At 59.0% G+C, this 18236-nt stretch overlaps 1 protein-coding gene across 3 annotated transcripts; it reads right to left on the bottom strand.

The window, feature by feature from the left end:
* Nucleotides 1-3703: 3703 nt before the first annotated feature.
* On the bottom strand, nucleotides 3704-17862 carry NT5M (5',3'-nucleotidase, mitochondrial). 3 transcript variants are annotated; one of them, XM_019929006.3, is made up of 5 exons: nucleotides 17338-17843; nucleotides 13946-14046; nucleotides 9132-9192; nucleotides 5604-5718; nucleotides 3704-4321 (listed from the first exon to the last, which is right to left on the bottom strand). In XM_019929006.3, the coding sequence occupies exons 1-5, from the start codon at nucleotides 17602-17604 to the stop codon at nucleotides 4179-4181; spliced, it is 687 nt and encodes a 228-aa protein (XP_019784565.1). In that variant the 5' UTR covers nucleotides 17605-17843; the 3' UTR covers nucleotides 3704-4178. The 3 variants fall into 3 exon arrangements, with proteins under 3 accessions (XP_019784565.1, XP_019784566.2, XP_073654300.1); XM_019929007.2 differs by lacking the exons at nucleotides 9132-9192; nucleotides 13946-14046; nucleotides 17338-17843 and adding an exon at nucleotides 8376-9125; XM_073798199.1 differs by lacking the exons at nucleotides 3704-4321; nucleotides 5604-5718; nucleotides 9132-9192 and adding an exon at nucleotides 9534-12936 and having other exon boundaries at nucleotides 17338-17862.
* Nucleotides 17863-18236: the final 374 nt, after the last annotated feature.

The raw sequence follows: 18236 nt of genomic DNA, 5'->3' as shown, positions 1-18236 counted from the left end.
ACACACGCACGCACGCGCACCCCTGCATCCATTTCAATGGGCTGTGCTGCCACCTGGTGCTCGAGCCAGGACTGGCGCCCCTGGTCCCCGTCAGAGCTTCCAGAGCCCCCAGCTCTGGCCACTGGGGCTCCGGCCACCAGGCCCCACCTTGTTTCACAGAGCAAATCCACTTCCTCCACCAAGCAGCCGCGCTGTGGAATAAACGTCCCTATTTCCTGCAACCCTTTCTCGCAGAAGCTGACCAACCTTGGAAATGGCTCAGAGACTTGGCTTTGCCCAGGTCACAGCAAGTCAGGGATAAACCAGGCCCCAGCCTCCAGGGTCCCAGTTCCTAGCCCCTCCTGCTGCCTCTCCCCTCCGAGCTCTGGGGGCTGAGCTCGGCTCCAGCGCTCTGTGCTGGGTGGCCCGGGCTCACCTGTGACCCTCTCTGAGCCCTGGCCTCCTGGGCTGGGTGTGGGCAGGACCAAATGTAAATACACTAAAACTCAGACCTGCAGGTACATGTTCATTATTCACTATAACTGATCACTTTTAATCAACAGCTAAAACGAATTCAGTGTCTTTCCACCTAAAATGGCTTCTTTGGCCTCTAATTCAGGTTCTTCCCAGGAGCATGCCCCTGCTCCCTGGGGGGGGGGGCGATGCCCCCTCTTCAGAGGGTCTCCGTGTTCATCCCTGCCTAGGGAACATCTGGACCAGGCGCTGGGTCTGCTGGGGCCTGGTCATCCATCCTCCCACGTGACCACGAGGTCAGGTAAGATGCGCTCATTTTTTTTTTTTCGGTATGCGGGCCTCTCACTGTTGTGGCCTCTCCCGCTGCGGAGCACAGGCTCTGGACGCACAGGCCCAGCAGCCACGGCTCACGGGCCCAGCCGCTCCGTGGCACGTGGGATCCTCTCGGACAAGGGCATGAACCCGCGCCCCCTGCATCGGCAGGCGGACTCTCAACCACTGCGCCACCAGGGAAGGCCAGGTGCACTCGTTTTAATTTTTTGAAAACTGAAGCTGAGAAAGTAAAGCCTGTGTTTGATCCAAATGCCTGCAGCAGGGACATAAGGTGCCCTCGGCCCAGCCAGACTCGGCCCCAGGGTCACTCAGCCCCTCGGTGGTGGTCACCCGATGAGCCCCCAGCCTACGGCCTCATCCATCCTCAGCACCACCTCCACAGGCACCCAGGGACCCTGAGTCCTTTCCTTCCTGTGCCAGAGTGGGGGGACCTTGGGGGCACGACCTCGGCCTTGCTGTGTGGGACCCGCCTCCTCAGCTGGCCAGAGTCTCTGCTGGAACGTCCATCCTCTTTCTCACACTTTGGAGGGGGCAGGGCACCCCCAGGGGCCTGGCCCTCGCTCACTCCAGCTGAGGCCCCTCCTGCCCTTTCCCTCTAGAGGGGACCCACCCAGCCGGCTCCTACATCCTCATCCCATGGGCTCCGGCCCTACCTTCCTTTGGGGCCGCAGGACTCATGGCTTCCCCTCGATGGCGAATGGGGGAGACGGGACTGTCCCTCTACCCCCCTCCCCACACCTCTGCCTCGGCCTGGAGACTGAGGCCCATGTCAGACTGCTGCCCACCGCCACCTTCCGGCTTCCAGGACTTGTCTTCGGTTTCTGCCACAGGCCAAGGGCCTGAGTCTCATCTCCAGATGGAGGCCCAGCCCCTGAGCCCAGACTCTGCTTTGTCCTGGACAGCTGAGCCACAGGGGGCTCTGGAGCGGGGGACAGTGTTGTGTGGAGGCCCAGAGCACGGCTGCACCACCTGGCGCACCCTTGGCCCCCCGGGTAAGTGGAAGCAGCCACGGGAGGTGGTTGGTTACAAGGCCACGTAAAGTGCGCGTCAGCTCCCGGGACATGGCGGATGCCGATGACACTGTCGTTACTGGGGTTGTGACACTGGGATGGGTCCCAGCTGGGGAAACTGTGACCCAGAACAGTGAAGAAACCATCCTGAGTCTTTCTGCTCCAGACCTGGTGCCACTGCTCCTCCCAGGGGCTCTGGGCCTCAAGTCCAGAATATTTACAATATTTTCAAAGGGGTCAGTCTCCGCTCTCGACAGAGCTGAGGCATTTTGAGGCCAGTGGAGGAGGCGAGGGCCCCAGCTGACGTGTCACCCATGGGAGGGGGCCTTCCTTTTCTGCAGGTCATTAAGGGTCCAGAAGCAAAACCTGTGCTCCTCAAGTTTGAAGAAACTCACCTTCATCTAAATGAGGCAGGTGTATCCTGCTTGACAAAAAGGGAATCGCAGAGCCCCACGGTCCTGCCTCACAAGGAGGGCAGTACCGGCCCATGGCCCAGCCCGTCACAGCCACCACCTCCAATGCCCCCCTCTGCTCCAGGTTCCAGGCCTGTCCGGCCATCTCCTTCCCGCCCAGCTCCCTCACTGGCAGCCCCAGGGCCTCTGCAGTGCCTCCCCCACCCCCGCCAGGGCCAGGCGGGCTCTCCCCTCCTCCACCCAGATTTCCGTCAATGTCACCTGGTGGGAGGGGACCCCCTGCTCCCTGGCACCTTGAGAAAGTAGCCAGACACCGTGGCCCCTGCAATGATTTTTTTCTCCTTGAACTGATTAGGCAGCTGCAGTGGCTTCTACCTTGGAGTGAGTGATTCCAGCTGAGCTGAACTGGCCGTTAAAACCCAGGGCAGCCATCAGCTGGAAGAGCCCAGATGCGAGGGAGGGGCTCTGGCTGGGCCTCACCCCACCCCTGCTCACACCCTGCACTGCACCAGAGGCCCGGGAGCGCAGGCTGGGGGTCTCATCATACCCCGCGGAGGTGTCTCCCTGTGGCTGAGAGGTCCGCCCACCAGACGTGGGGTCCCGGAGCCGGTCTCAGGGCACAGGCTACGCCAGCGGGGCCAACAACACTACCCGGGGACGGGGAGGGATGGCCCTCCCCAGGACATCTCTGCATGAAGGAAGCACCTCCCCCCAGCCCCTCCCCCAGCCCCTCCCCAGCCCCCCCGCTTGAGAAACCGACAGAGCCCAAGACAGCCTTGAACAAGGTGGCCACGTCCAGGGGAGGGCGCAGTTCTCATCAGGCAGAGGCTGCGGTCCCGGACGGTCCAGAGCTGGGGCATCCGGACTTGATCATTCTAAGCAGGGAGGCCTTCGGAGGGCGGGTGCAGAGGGCCCAGTGGGCAGGCCGCTGCTGGCCGCCGGCACGAGCAGGCAGAGTAAAGAGCCCAGGAAGAAGGTGACACACCCCGTGGCGCGTGTGACCTGCTCTCCTGTGCCCCCGGAGTCCCAGGGTCTCGCTTCCTTCCCAGGCCACAGGCCAGGGTGGCCGGGACTCCTCCAGACACTACCCTGCTCGGGCCAGGGGCCTCCAGCCCATGTGATGCAGCCCTGATACCCTCCAGTTGGGACCCACCAGCCGCTCTCCTCACCCTTGCTCCTGCCCGACCCACCCCCGGGGCCCAAGGGACAACCAGGGGGTCCCAGGAGAGCAGCCGTGGGGAGCACAGTGGGGGCAGGAGCGGGCAAGAAAGCGCAGGCCGTGGGTGGCCGGTTACGAGGCCAATTCCCGCCCGGGGACACCGCAGCCGCCAGCGCTGCCACCTGCGCCACCGTCAGGGCCCATCCCTCCCGGCCCCATGCGGCCCCGTGGCGAGGCAGACCCACCAAGCTGCACCCCCAACCCAGGCTCTCAGCAGCGCAGGGGGACAGCTGGGCGCCCGGGGGCCAGATGCCGGAGGACCTTGGGGCGGGGACTAGAGAACAGCATTTATTGTTCACGCCTTCAGCGAACATCTAAGCCTTTGGCCCCCGGGGTGGGGGGAGCGGGAGGGGGGCAGAGCCCTCTAGCCGGTCAGAGGCGGGGCCCAGGGAGGACCCCTGGCACAGAGCCTGGCACGGCCCAGAACTCGCACCGTGTTTGCTGGATCCGGGGCAGGTCCACGGGGGAGACCCCCTGGTCGCCGGGCAGCAGGGGCCGTGGTTCAGAGCGGGGTGGTTGTCCCCACCTGCTCCTACGTCACCCTCAGACCAGGCGGCTGCTGGCCGGGGAGGGGGCTTCCCTGAGGGAGGGGAGGGCTGTCCCCTCTGAACAACGCCCCGGGCTCCTCCCTGACCGGAGGCCTGAGGTCGGCCTGGCCACCCGTGTCCTGTCCAGGACCCTGGGCCAGGCTTGCCCCGAGGTGCGTGTAAGGCCAGGCCGGGCAACGTGCGGGGCCGGGGCTCAGCCAGCTCAGCGGGGCCGCTTGCTGTCCAGGACGGCCCTCCAGTCGTCTGCCCATGAGTGCAACCTGCGGCCGGGGGGCTGCAGCCGCATATGCCGGTTGTGACAGGCCGTGAAGAGCACGTGCTCCCAGTGGGGGTTCGGCTCGGCCCCTGGGGGGAAAGCAGCACCTCAGTCCCATGTCGGGGCCCCAGGCGATCGCACCAGCCCTGTCTCACAGGGGCTGGACGCGGGGCCCCTCGCAGCCCCAGAGCCCACAGCGGGTGCTCGGCAAACAGTGACCACGCGCTCCCTACGGCCGCGGCCTCTGCTGGAGGCTGAGCCTCAAGACACCCGCCCTCCCCGCCCCTGTGCCCAGCCATCCTGCACCGTCTGGACCAGCTCCGTCACCAGCTGTTGACCGTGGGCCCCAAAAGCCCCGCAGGCTTCAGTCCCTTGAGTCCACACTGACGCCACCAGTGGTGACCTGCCCTTCCGGTACGGCCTCTCCCCTGCGGAAGAGGGTACGCCCGCCCTCCCCTACAGAAGCTGAGTGGGTCCCTGGGCCCCTCGAAGTCATGGCCTCCCCCACCCCTGCACTGTGCCCTGACTGTCCTAGGGAAACCATATGGTCTGGGAGGTCGGTGGCGGGCACACCTGTGGATTCTACCTTCTGAACACTGACCGGGGTAGAGATGGGCATGTTTCCCAGGCCAGCTCCAAAAACCATCAGGGAAGGAATATTTCAAATGTTCCCACTGAGGTGTCCAAAAGCATAGGCTTTAACCCTGAAACTAGTGATGGCTACCAGGAGGGGAGCATCTGCCAGAGTACGCAGGCACAGCGAGAACAGCAGAACCAGGAGATAAAGAAACCAAATTCTGACGGAGGTTGTTTGAGCTCCTAGATTCAGCCGTGCCTGAAGCCCTCCTACCCCAGATTTTCAGTTTGATGAACCAATAAGTTTCCCCTCTCCTTTCTAGGCAAATCCAAGGTTTGTTTGTTTATTTTTTGGGAGGGGGTCGCCCATCAGCAAAAGGGACAAACACAGCTCCCAAACCACCTTCAACTAGAGAGATTAGGCTTTGCCTTTCTGCTTTAACACATGAGGTTCAGTCCAAATTACTTCTGGGAAAAAAAAAGGGAGGGGTTCTGTTGCTAAAAACAAACGTTTGGAAGCCAGAGTCCAGCCCTCATTTTGCACGAGGGCAAGGCTTCAAGGTGTAAAGGGACTCACTCGAGGCCACCCAGCGAGTTACCCCAGAGGCAGGACCCACTCTTCCTGACTCCCAGTGGGGCCCCTTCCGAGGCCGGACGCGGAGAAGAATCTTGTCTCGCTCCACGCGCGGCTTAAGGCTGGATGTGACGCCTAACACATGTCTGATGAGTGAGGGGAGTCAGGGGCCGTGAGGCCTGGCCGCCACGCTCGCCCCTCCCCCGCTGCAGGCCACTTGCCTGTGATGTCCACGCGGTCGTCTATGAGGAGGTCGGCGGAGACCACGGTCTTGTCTCTGGTCAGCACGATCTGCTCTAGAAAGTCAGGGCCGAAGTGCTTCTCCACCCAGGCGTACTGGAACGACAGCAGGCGGGGGGAGGTGGAGCCGTGAGGGGGCACAGCTGGCTCTCCTGCAAGAGGGGCCCACCCCGGGAGACTGCCACGCTCAGCGGACAACAGGACCGTCCCGGCCCCTCGGCCACAAGGCGGCAGAATCGTGGCTCCGAGCAGACGCCCCGGCCCCTGCGGCGAGGCTCTAGGGCAAGGAAAGGGGGACGGAGCTCCAAGGCGCGTCGAAACAACGCCTTACAGACTGGCCGTCCTCCTGTCCTACCCGATGAATTTTCGTCCGGAGGCCACGTGAGGACTGGACCCACGACGGGAGCGGGAGAGGGTCTCAAGCAGATGGTGCCAGTGCCGGGGGCTCCCCCGACGCCCTGCTCCTGAGTGACCTAACCCAGCAGATGGAGGACCCCATGCAAGCGACCACACTGGCCACCTTCTCAGGAAGACCCCCCATCACAAGATAACAGGGGGCTGTCAGGTTCACAAAACAGCTTCGCGAGGCTAAGTCTCCACACCGAGCTGGACTGACAGCAGACGAGCTGACCCCTGGGCCGTCCACCGGGCCAGGGCGCGGACACCCCAGGCCTCTGGCTGGGAGGAGAGGCCCTGACGGGGGCACGGCAGCCCCCGCGCGGCCAGGGGAGGTGGGGCGGCCGGGGCTCCCGTTCCAGCTCAGCTGCTCCGAGGGCCCCGTCGCACCCCGCACTGAAGCCTCACAACAGCCGCGCGGCAGGTGCGCACCCCGAAGGCTCTGAGGCGGTACAACAAGGGGGTGACGAGGGTGGGGGGCAGGGCGCGGACGTCCCGCCCGGATGCGTTCCAGGCCCACGGGGAGCCATCGGAGCTGCGTCTCCAGGCCACCCCGGGGGGAGGGCAGGCAGGCTCTGCTCCCTCTCTGCTCATCAGTTTGGAGGGTGTCCACTGAGATACCTTTAAGCTCAGAGATTCTCTCCTCGGCCGCATCAGGTCTACTCAGAACTTGTCCTTCCAGTGCTTTGCCTTCTCGTTTCCGTGACTCCACCCAATTCTTACCTTCCCCAAGGAACCTGCCCTGGCCTCCTTCCTGGGGGACCACAGAGCCTGTGACAGAGTGATGACCGTCTCTCTTCCTGCCACACTGTCCTCAGCTCCCGAGAGCAAAGAGACGGCTCTTTTAAGCCCCAGACGCCTAGCGTTGCAGCAGGTGCCCAGTAAACGTTGGCCGAATGACTGCCAACCAAAAAAGCATTTACTTTTTTATTGCAAAAGTAATGGCTAATCAGAGAAAATTTGGGAAATAAGTTAGAGAAGTATCTATAGTTGGCAGAATTTCCTTCCTTCCTTTTTTTAAAAAAAAATTTACCACGTTTCAAAACGTAGTTTTTAATTGAAGTTGTATAGGCAAATTTGCACCTAACTTATTTTTCCAGGATCCAAGAATGCAGAAAAAATAATCAACCGTGAAATTGCCCAGGCTTTCTGGTTTGAGAAAAGTGCACTGAGGTTCTTTCTTTCGTGCTGGGTGGGGGTCTTTGGGCCGGAGAGAAGACACAGGGGTGACGTTTACTGCTAGCAAGGTCGTGAATGCCGCCTTCTGCATCCTTCCTACGACCCAGGGAGGCATCAGCACAACCGCACTGGTTATGAGACGGAGGCCCTGAGAGGCTGGGTGGGGGGGTCTGAGGCCCAGAGCTCTCGTCTGACTCCCGGGCCCGGCCAGGGTGGGGGCCAGGGTCCGAGGGCACCACTGTGGGGGCGGGGCTGGGGAGGGAAGGTGGTTCGTTTTCCACCCAATCGTAAGTCTGGTCCCTGAAGACACTTGGGCAGGAAACAGTTCGGCCTGGCGAACACAGAGCCATCCGAGGTAAAGTGGTGGTGTTATTCCCGAACCAGAATCTGTCAAGACGACCCAAACCGAATCTGAACCACACGCAGCAAAAGAGTTACTAGACAGACTTTCGAGGGAGGAGGTCTTTCCATGGCCTCAGGGAAGAGCAGCATTTGGTGACACAGCTGCTGCAGAGACAACTAAAGGCTTTAAAGTCGGGCCAGCGGGACATGTCCCGCACCCCCGGGGGTGTGCGTGTGGAGCCGAAATGCACGGGCAGCTCCGAGGCTATGTCAGCATTTCTCCCCAGATGGCCATGTAGACAGAGGTGTGCTTGAAGGACAGCATCAGCAGGAAGCAGGCTTGCTGAGGTACTGAGGGGTAAGCAGGGTGGTGCTTCCAGCCTCGGAGGGAGGGGCGGACGTGGGACAAGGACGTCGGTACCCCTGGGACAGACACACCAGGTCGGAGCCATCTGGAGCTCAGAGGGGAGCGCTGGGCTGAGGCTGCACGGGCCGGATGGTCGGCATGCAGATGATACTTGAACCCTGGGGGAGGGACGAGGACCCCGAGGGCCGGACAGCCAGCCCCGCCTCCACCGCAGCCCTGGCTGAAACAGCTGCCCCAGCCCGGCGGTTCTCAAACACGGCGCACCTGGGGGCTTGTGGAAACACGCTGGCTACTCCCAGCGTTTCCGCCGGGGGTCTCACGAGGGGCCGGACGATGCCCACTTCTAGCGTGCGGGGGATGCCAAGCCTCCAGTTCACTGCTCTGCTGGGGACTGGACACGCCTCCAGGCCCGAGCCCACCCCCGCTGACCAAGCCGAGCCACTCGCCCCCCGAGGTGAGCTGCACTCACGGTCCTGGCGGGTTGAGGGGCGTCCTGAGCACGAGGCGCACGGTGGAGGCCAGCGCCCGCGACGCGCCGATGAGGCGCATCCCTTCCGCGTGAAGCGCAGGAGGCGCCGAACGTTGGCTGACCGTGTGTGTTTGCTTCTCGCGTGGAGCCGGGCGAGGAGAGGTCCCGAGGGGACGTGCTGGACCCCTGCCGAGGTCGGCCCCCGAGCCCCACCTTCCCAGACTTGGGAAGCCCCTCAGCTTCCTCGGGGCAGGAGCATCCCTGGGCCCACCTCTGGTGGGAACCCACCCCCGGGGAACAGACCATCTCTCTGGGTTTGGCAACCCCGCAAGTTCCCAGCCTCCAGAGAAGTCTCAGTTTTATGTCATTCTACCCATTTTCAATAAAGATGACGAAGTGAGTATGGAGCAAAGTGCAGCTTCACTGTTTCACCTTTGTGAGGCTTTTCGTGCCCAAATACTTGGTTTGGGTGGCCTCCAGCCCCTCCCCGACCCACATCCTCTCCTCGTCCCATCCTTCACGTCGATGCTGCACCAACGGGGACGGTCACCTTCCCACAGAACCTGGTGCCTCGCCAGGTCCACCCAGCGGGCGCAGCAGAATTGCAGACTCTGCTGGGAGGAGGCCCTGGCCCAGACCCGGGAGGCTGGACGGGAGGAGGGGCAGCCCCGGGAGGCGGCGGCCATGGGTGCAGGTCCAAGCCCTTCCCTGGGACGTGGGGCAAAGCGAGAAGAGGCCCAACCCCAGGCGTCTTACCTTCTCGAAGGGACAGTACTTGTACATCTTGGTGGGGCTGGTGCAGATGAAGACGTCCGTGCTGGGGGAGAGGCGGAGAGTGAGGCTGGGCGCCGGCGTCCCCCTGCCCAAGCCCGGCCCCCGATGGCCAGCGATGCCCTGTCCCCCCAGCCCCGGCCGCCGCGTGTGACCCCAGCCCCGGCCCGACACCAGCTTAGGGCCGGGCAAACCACAGGGCAGCCCCGTGCAGCCAGCCATGCAGGCTGGCAGAGCTGAGGAACGGCCGTCCCTGGGACGTGACAGGAAATGCCGAGAAACGGCGAGTACCAGCCTGCGAGGAAGGCATTACAGGACCAGAGCCAGCTACTCAAGGGGCGTACATCAGGGCCTCACACGGCGCAGAGGCAGGAAACCTACAAGCCGAGCCGGAGTCTCTAGGTCAAGGGTGCGGCCGGCGGCTCAGGCTTCACACACTCCTGTGGACCCTGGTGGACCCTCGGGGTCTGTGCTGCGCCAGCTCCTCCCACGGCCCTGGGCCCGGCGCCCGCCAACAGTGCCAGCTGGTCCCCTGTCCTCATCGAGCTGGCGCCTGCCCCAGGAGCGGCACCTACTGTCTCATCGGGCCAAGCCCACGGGGGATGGGATCCCTGGAGAGCAGTCCCGAGAGGCCTGCGTCAGACTGAGGCCCCGGGCAGAGGGCGTGGCGTCCCGGGCACCCTGGGTCTCTGCCTGCTTCCCATCTCCGTGGATTTGCCTGTTCTGGACATCTCATGTTAACAGAACCCCACGGTACATGGTCTCTTGCGACTGGCTTCTTTCATTCAGGGTCATGTTTTCAAGGGCACTGGAACTGTGGGCCTTTTTACTGCCCAGTAACATCCCTCGTATAGATGCTCCACGTTCAGTTTACATGCTACCACGGATGGACAGTGGGGCCGCTTCCACCCGGGAACTGTGGCGCTGGGGACGCCCGTGTGCAGGGTCCGTGTGGACCTGTGTCTCCATTTCTCTCGGGTGTGACTGCTGGGTTACAGGCGGCTCTGTATCCAACATCCTGAGGATGCGGTTTCCAAGGCAGCTGCGCCGGTTACAATCCCACCACCAGCGATAAGGATTCCCAGCTCTCCATCCTTGGCTACACCCACGATCGTCCATCTTTTTTACGACAGTCGTTCTAGTGGTGCAGAGCGGCTTTTTACTGTGGTTCTGCCTTATTTCCCTAAGGACGAACGATGTTGAGGCAAACTTTCACGCCCTTAATCGCCATCTGTAGCTCTTCTTTGGAGAAATGCCAAGGAAATGCCGAACTCAGCGCCCGAGCCCATGTTTTTAAAACCTGAGTTAGATGACACCCTTCTCCCTTCAACCTCTTCCTCCACATCCCACCTGCCCCACACTCACTGAAACCTCACCCTCCTGGTCTCGTTTGCTACCCAAGTCAGCAAACCCCTTCCCCTCCCAGGGCCTGTCCCTTGCTCCCCGCCGCCCTTCACTACTCATTCCGATCCTACAGGTCTGACGTCAGATATCACCCCCTTGGAGAAGCATCTGCACCTGAAGTAGCCCCTCCCCGGTGACCTCTAACACGTCACCTTGCTCATTTCCTGCACAAAGCACAAGACAGAGCCATCCACTTGATTAGCCATCCGCTAGACCCCTCTCTCAGCCCAAACTCTGGCCATGGACTGACCGTCAGAATCGCCCACCCGCTAAGCGCCAAAGTGGAAGTAAAGGACCAGTGGTGTGGTCTCAACCTGGACATCTCAGACTGGAATTTCTGCGAATGTGTTAATAGGGCAGCTGTGAAAAAGTGCTCCGGGCCAGAACCCACGGGAAGAAAGCTGCCTCCTTGGGGCTTCCCTGGTGGCGCAGTGGTTAGGAATCCACCTGCCAACGCGGGGGACACAGGATCGAGCCCTGATCCGGGAAGATCCCACATGCCGCGGAGCAACTAAGTCCGTGAGCCACAACTACTGAGCCCATGCGCCACAACTACTGAAGCCCACACGCCTAGAGCCCGTGCTCCCCGAAAGCTGCCTCAATGAGAAGCCCGTGCACCGCAACGAAGAGCAGCCCCCGCTCGCCGCAACTAGAGAAAGCCCGCGCACAGCAACGAAGACCCGATGCAGCCAAAAGTAAAAATAAATTTAAAAATAAAGAAAGCTTCCTCCTCTGCCGCCCCCTGAAGAATCTCAAAGCATGTCCACAAACTAAAAGCTCTGAGAAGTCCCACAGGAAAGACTCCGCTCATCGATGTTTCCCATGCTGCTTTGGTCAAAGAACACTCTTCTCGGGACTTCCCTGGTGGTCCAGTGGTTAAGACTCCACACTCCCAATGCAGGGGGCCCGGGTTCGATCCCTGGGAACTAAGGGAACTAAGATCCCACATGCCACAACTAAGACCCGGTGCAGCCAAAATAAATAAATAATAAATAAATAAATATTAAAAAAAAAGAACACCCTTCTGTTGCACACCTATTAAGTCCTGCAGAATAGTAACAGTGGCAGCTAACATTTACACTGCACACATTTTACAGATGAAGAAACTGAAAGTTTAGAGACTTGCTGAGGGGTCGATTCTGGAGAAGCGGTCTAACTCCAGTTCACACTGAGACGTAACCACCGTGCCATCCAGCTCCCCAGAATACAGGTGGTGAACGTGGTCCAGGAAATGAGGATCCAGACAAGAACAGAGGTTTTAAAAGCTTCGGTGCAAAAATACACATTCTTTGCCTCGCCCGGCTCTTGCTACAGGTGGGAGAAGTTACAGTACATGATTCTGGTGTAAATCAGGTTCAAATCATAGACCAGAGTAGCAAATCCTAACATCTGCGGCCTAACTTTTAACAAGGAAGCCAAGACCATTCAACAGAGGAAAGAAGAGTCTTTTCAACAAATGGTTCTGGGACACCTGGATTTTCCACACGACAAAGAAGGAAGTGGGACCCCCTTCCTCACACCATATGCAAAAATTAAAATGGATCAAAGACCTAAATATAAGAGCTTAAACTATAAAACTCTTAGAAGAAAACACGGGAGCAAATCTTTGTGACCTTGGATTAGGCAAAGGATCCTTACATACGGCACCAAAAACACAAACGACAAAAGAAAAAAAATAAATAAATTGAATTATATCAAAATAAAAACTTCGGGTTTCAAAGGACCCCACCCAGAAAGTAAAGCAACAATCCACAGAATGAGAGAATATACCTGCAAGTCATATATCTCCCAAGGGACTTGTTATCCAGAACATATAAAGCAGTCTTATGAGTTAACAATAACAAAAAAAGACAAATAAATTGAAAAAAAATTAGCGAAGGATTTGAATAACCATTTATCCAAAAAAGATATACAAATAGCTAATATGCACACCAAAAGATGCTTAACATCATTAGTCTTCAGAGAAATGCAAATTAAAACCACAATGAGATATCACTTCACACCCACTAGAATGGCTGGAATCAAAAAGACCATAGCGGGCTTCCCTGGTGGCGCAGTGGTGGAGAGTCCGCCTGCCGATGCAGGGGACGCGGGTTCGTGCCCCGGTCTGGGAGGATCCCACGTGCCGCGGGGCGGCTGGGCCCGTGAGCCATGGCCGCTGAGCCTGCGCGTCCGGAGCCTGTGCTCCGCAGCGGGAGAGGCCACAACAGTGAGAGGCCCACGTACCGCAAAAGAAAGGAAAAAAAAAAAAAAAAAGACCATGGCAAGTGCTCGGGAGAAGTTGGATCCCTCAGACATTGCTACTGGGAATGTAAAATGGTGCAGCTGCTTTGAAAGTAGTTTGGATTCAGCATATGACCCAGCAGTTCCACTCCTTGGTGCACATCTAAGAGAAATAAAAACATGCGGCCACAAAAACCCTCGTACGTGAACGTTCACTGCAGTGTTATTCTTCACATCTAAAAAGAAGAAACACCCGAGATCTATCAACTAAGGAACGGATGGACAGAACGTAGCATAACCACACACGGAGAATCACTCAGCAGTGAAAAGGGATGAAGTGCTGATTCACTTGGCGGCACGCATGAACCCGGAAACATCATACTGAGTGAGAGAAGCCAGTCACAGGAGGCGAGGTATCGTAAGAAACGTAGTGAAACGTCCAGACTAGGCAAATCCAGAGACAGCAAAGCCCACTGCCGAGGCTGCTGTCCAGAGACAGCAGGAATGCGCAGTGACTGTTAATGTGCTGAAGTCGACTATGGTGCTGTTTGGACATCTCTGTGAACCTGCTAAAAACCACGTGGGTGCAGGGTATGTGAATTGTACCTCAATAAGGCTATTTCCTTTTTTAAGGTCCTCAGGGGAGCGCTGTAAGTGCCACTGAATTTTGATGGGCGGTGGGCACGGGCGGGGGCCTCAGCTCACAGCACCAGGAAGACGTTCCCCTCATCCTCTTGCTGTCGCTTCCCCCACCCCATCTCCCAGGTCTCCCAATCGTACCCCTGCACACACCTGGCTCTCTGTGTTCAGCACTGATCCTAGTTCGTGGTTGTCTTCCCGGATGTGATGCTCTATGTAACACCTGCTCTCTGGCTAGACTGTAAGCTCCAGGAGAGCAGGGAATGCGCTTTGTTCGCTTGTGACCCGCTGGTGCCCAGAGGCATCTGACAGTCAGTTCTCAGTTATTTGCTGAATAAATGAACCCTGAACACCCAGCGAACCCCGTCAAATTAGACTTGACATTCTCCCAAGTTACTGGATGGAAGCATCTTAACAGCCTACAGACTTGCCCCGTGAGGATGGACCGCGCAGGCCCGTGCAGGGTGAGGAACGAGAAGCAGAGGTGACGTGATACGGGAAGGGGCGCGGACCCTGGGCCGAGACAAACTCACCTCTCCAGGTTGGCCATCTGCTTCACAGCCTCCACAGCGCCTGGCAGAGGCTCGAGGTCAAAGAAGAAATTCTCCGACTCCCAGATGCTGATCGCCTTCTCCTGAGAAGGGGAGAAGTGCAGGTGATGCCCGAGGTCCTCAGCACCCTGCGTGCCCACACCGCGAGGACGCAGCTCCCGGGGGAGGAAGGGTGGGAGCTGGCACCGGCGTGTGTTCCGGCCCCTTTGCAGGAGGGCTCCAGCTTCTGCGAGGATCCAACAGGGACCAGCTACGGTGCTGGGGCTGTGGATTCTGAAGCCAGCGCTGCTACAGGCCCTGCTGGAGCTGGCGGGGACAGAAGGTTGACTCCCAGGAACCACACATTTGCCTGATTCTAAAGGCCTGAGGCCCCCTGGAGGCAGCGAGGGTGGGCTGGGTCCTGCCAGGGCGCTGGAATCTCACTTTCAACTGCTGGAGGAGCTCAGGCCCTTCAGAGCACCGCCGTGCCACGGGGGATGGGGGCGCGGGCAGAAGGCAGACCGAGCAGAGCTCCAGGCTCCGCATCACATCGGCAGAACAGCTCTTTATCTGAGCTACGCGTTGGGATGCCAATAAAATACTTCGTTAAAACACACACACACACACACACACACACACACACACACACACACACACACAAACTATTCTGCTGCTTTTAAAGTTTAAAAGCCCCCAATCCAGACCCTCATTTCACATGTGAGAAAACGGAGGCTCAGAATGGGGAAGGGATTGACTTAATGTCACACAGCAAAACGGTGGCTCCCAACCGCCCGGCTAGGAGTGTCCGTCTTACGCTGCCGGCCAAATTCATGTCTGCAGTATGTCACCCCCTTCCAGGGCCAGGACAAGGGGAAAGTGACAACCCCCAGCCTCTGAGAAGCAGGAAACCATGTCCCATGTGTGCAATGCAGGAAGCGTTCCCCCACCCGCTGTCAGAACACCACCCTCCGAAAAAATGCCACCACGGCGACATATGGGGAGTGCACGGAGGTCACACGGGCAATACTGTCGTCAGCTGCATGGGCTTAAGCACATCAGTACTTATTGCTAATATATGCCCTCTCCTGTCTGAGCCTCACATCCCACAAGCGGCAAGAGCTGCCACCCCCAATTTACAGATGAGGAAACTGGGCTTCACTGAAGCTTTTATTCAAGGCCACTTCAGGGTGATACTGTCAGAACTCGAACTTGGGGCTTCTGACTCAAAGCGAAGCAGTGTGAGTGGTGGAAAGCAGGCTGTGGCCCAGGGCTAACCATTTCCCCTCAGCACCCCAGCTTACCTCCCTCCCCCTCAACTTTCCCTGAAACCCTGGTCAAGGGACTTCCTTTCTCTGAGGCCCGTTCAACTGCCCTAACAGTGTAAGATTCTAAGTCAGTGAAAACGAGCTATGCCTTCCCCTCCGCCCTGCTCACCCCTCGGCAAGCGAGGCTCAAAGGAAACACAGAAAGACCCACATTTTGTAAAGCAGGGATGCCTCCGTGTGGAAGCCGGGTGCTTGACACGGAGGTTTTAACGCAGATGCTGGGCCAGCTCGGCCAAGGGGAGACCAGGGAGGTCCTGCTATGAGCTGTGCCTGGGGATAAAGGTCACGTGTGCGTCTATTAAAGCCCCATTGCCTGCAATGTTCCCAGGAGCGGCAGTGCACAGTGAGCTCTCGGAGCACCCCTCCTCGGTGCCCGAGTTCTGCTCCCAGGCCTTGTTCTTGGAAGACAGTAACGCATTCCCTTAGACCCGGAGTCTGCACATTGGCACAATGGACTAGAAGAGCCACTGTCCTTGGAGAGCTGCGGGGGTGGGCGACCTAATGGCAGGGGCATCTGCGGGACCTGGACCTGAGGGAGCCGCCAAATGAGATCTGCATCTTCAGCCGGGCCTGGGCACTGGCGGGAGGACCCAGACTTGGTGCTGGACGAACGCTCCAGGGAAGGGTAACCGGCCCCGCAGGGACCCCTTCCTCTTAGCCAGGACCTGGACCTTCGAGGGTGAAAATTGTGCCATAAGACCTTGCCCTTTCTTGTCAGAACAGAGAATAACATTTGCTTGGTGGAAATTTACAGGAACATCATTACCTGACCATGACCTGACCTCGAGAACAAAGGATCTAACACCAAGAAGTCTGCAGCAACTAACCAAGCCCCTCCCTCACCTTTCCTAGAAAAAGGCTTTGCTGAAAGCTTTTGGGAAGTTTGGGGTTTTAAGGCATGAGCCATCCATCTCCTTGCATGGCCCTGCAGTAGACCTTTCTCTGTTCCAAACTCTGACGTTTTGGTATTGTTTGGCCTCTCTGCATCGGGCACACGGACTTCCATTTCAGTAACAGGCTTAGTGGCATCACAGTAACACGGTCCTGGGAGGAAAGGAAGAACCCGGACGGCAACGCTGAGTGCCGTCTATGAATGAAGACACACACAGGGCAGGGGAGAACATTACTGGGCCTGCAAAAATTACTAGGGCATTTTCTCCGGTTTAAAGTTTTTAATGAGGTATCGGGAGTGGGAGAGGTCGGCACCCCAGCCTCAGGGGAAAGTTGCCTTCTGAAGCGCCTGGTGTTAATGAAAAGAAATGGCGCTTCATTTCCTTTTGAACACCCACCCCTCCACAAACCAAATTACTGTCCAGATGCCTTTTGTAAATCAAACAACTGGCACTTGTTAGAGGAGGACAGAGGACAGGACTGAACGACCTTGGCAAGCGGACAGACAACTCAGATCCAGGCTGACCCTTCTTGGCTGTGACATGGGACAGGTTTCCTCACCTCACAAGGGAGAAAATAATGTCTGCCTCACAGAGGAGGGAATGCAGCAACCTGGGGTTACAAAATAGGTTCTAAAATCATCATCAACTCCCCCTGGCAGCCACCTTAGGTGGCCAGTTGAGGGACAGCAGAAAACATTAGGTCTCTAAGTTGGTCCATGGCAAGATCCCGTACCTTTCACCAAGTAGTTTAAATGGACAAACCAAGCGATCTAAGAACGTTCCTGGTGTCAGAGCTCAGGTGCTCAGCTGGGCGGGCTGGGGCAGGGGATAAGCCAAGGAATAGATCCGGACCCACCACGACTCCCTGTGTGCTGTCCAGGAAGACTTGCAACCTCAATGCTACTGGGAACCACACTTTGGTGGAAAAGGGAAAAAAAGAATGGATGGTAAAGATGCTCATCAAATTCAGGTAGAAGAAGAAACGGGAATGTGACTTGAGGCCAAAATTAAAAAGTCAGTTGAAGATAGGGAGTTAGGTATATTATGCCTTATGTGCTCCTGAATTTTGAGAAGCCCTCGATGACAGCCAAGAGCTATCGAACGCAGAGGCCCCTAGGACCCGGTGCTACGGGTGGCGACTCCCAGGGCCACGCGCGCCCGGGGCGGGGATGCTCACGCTCAGCCCGGGCTGCAGGCGGTCGTACTGCTCCGACACCCAGAAGCCGCGCCGGTCCTCCAGCGCGATGAAGGGCTGGTCGGGGAAGCGCGCGCGGAACTTCCTGAGGAAGCCGCCCTCGAAGTCGGCCAGCACGCCGTCCATGTCCACCAGCACCCGCAGGGCGCGGCCGGCAGGCCCGCCCGACGCCCGGCGCAGCCCAGCGGGCCCCGCAGGCACCGCTGCGCCGCGGGGCCTCCGCGCGCACCAGCCGCGCAGCCGGATCATGGCCCCTGGCGGGCGCTCGCCGCGAACACCGGGGCCATGTCCGCGGGAGGAGACACTGCGGACAGGGGAGCCGGCGTCGGGGTCGCGGGATGCGGGGGGCGCGCGCGGGGCCGGGGACGCGCGGGATGCGTGGGGCGCGCGGGGCTCGGGGCGCGTGGGGCGCGCGGGGCGAGCGGGAAACGAGCGCGCAGGCTCAAGCCCCAGAGCGAGGCTGCGGCCTCGCCGCCCTTAAAGAGACCCGCGCTGGCGGAGGCGGGCCCGAGGGGCGTGGCCTGGAGGACAGCCCTGGGCGCTGGGCTGTCCCCGGGGCGTCCGCAGTCCCCGGATCTCCACTGGCACCTTCTCCCGGGATCCTGCGCCTGGGCTCCCTCCTCCCAGTGCCGCAGGAGCAGGCCTGTGTCTCGGAGACGTTCACTGAGCCCCTAGAGCGTCGCGCAGTGGACCACGTGGACGAGGTCCTGCCACCCTGGAACTCACATTTTAGAAGAGGAGAGGGACACAAAGCAAATAAGTCAACAAAATAGGCAGAAGAACTTCAGGGAGTGACAGTAGTAGGAAGGAACCAAAACAGTGATGTGCCCCCTGCTTTACGGTGACTGGCTGGGGAGAGGCTGTTAGAGGAGCAATAAACA

Source organism: Tursiops truncatus, chromosome 20, assembly GCF_011762595.2.
Source record: "Tursiops truncatus isolate mTurTru1 chromosome 20, mTurTru1.mat.Y, whole genome shotgun sequence".
In the NCBI taxonomy this organism is placed as follows: Eukaryota; Metazoa; Chordata; class Mammalia; order Artiodactyla; family Delphinidae; genus Tursiops; species Tursiops truncatus.
The sequence above is the reverse complement of the archived record's forward strand: the minus strand, read 5'-3'. Positions and strand labels throughout refer to the sequence as shown.

Excerpts from the sequence above, each read along its gene's own strand:
- NT5M (XM_073798199.1), bottom strand. The coding sequence starts at position 17,604 with ATGATCCGGCTGCGCGGCTGGTGCGCGCGGAGGCCCCGCGGCGCAGCG. Across the intron at positions 14,047-17,337 it reads GCCTGCAGCCCGGGCTGAGC|GAGAAGGCGATCAGCATCTG; the intron begins GTGAGCATCCCC and ends TCCCCTTCTCAG. Across the intron at positions 12,937-13,945 it reads CAGATGGCCAACCTGGAGAG|ATGTGCACCAAGGAGTGGAA; the intron begins GTGAGTTTGTCT and ends TATTTCTCTTAG.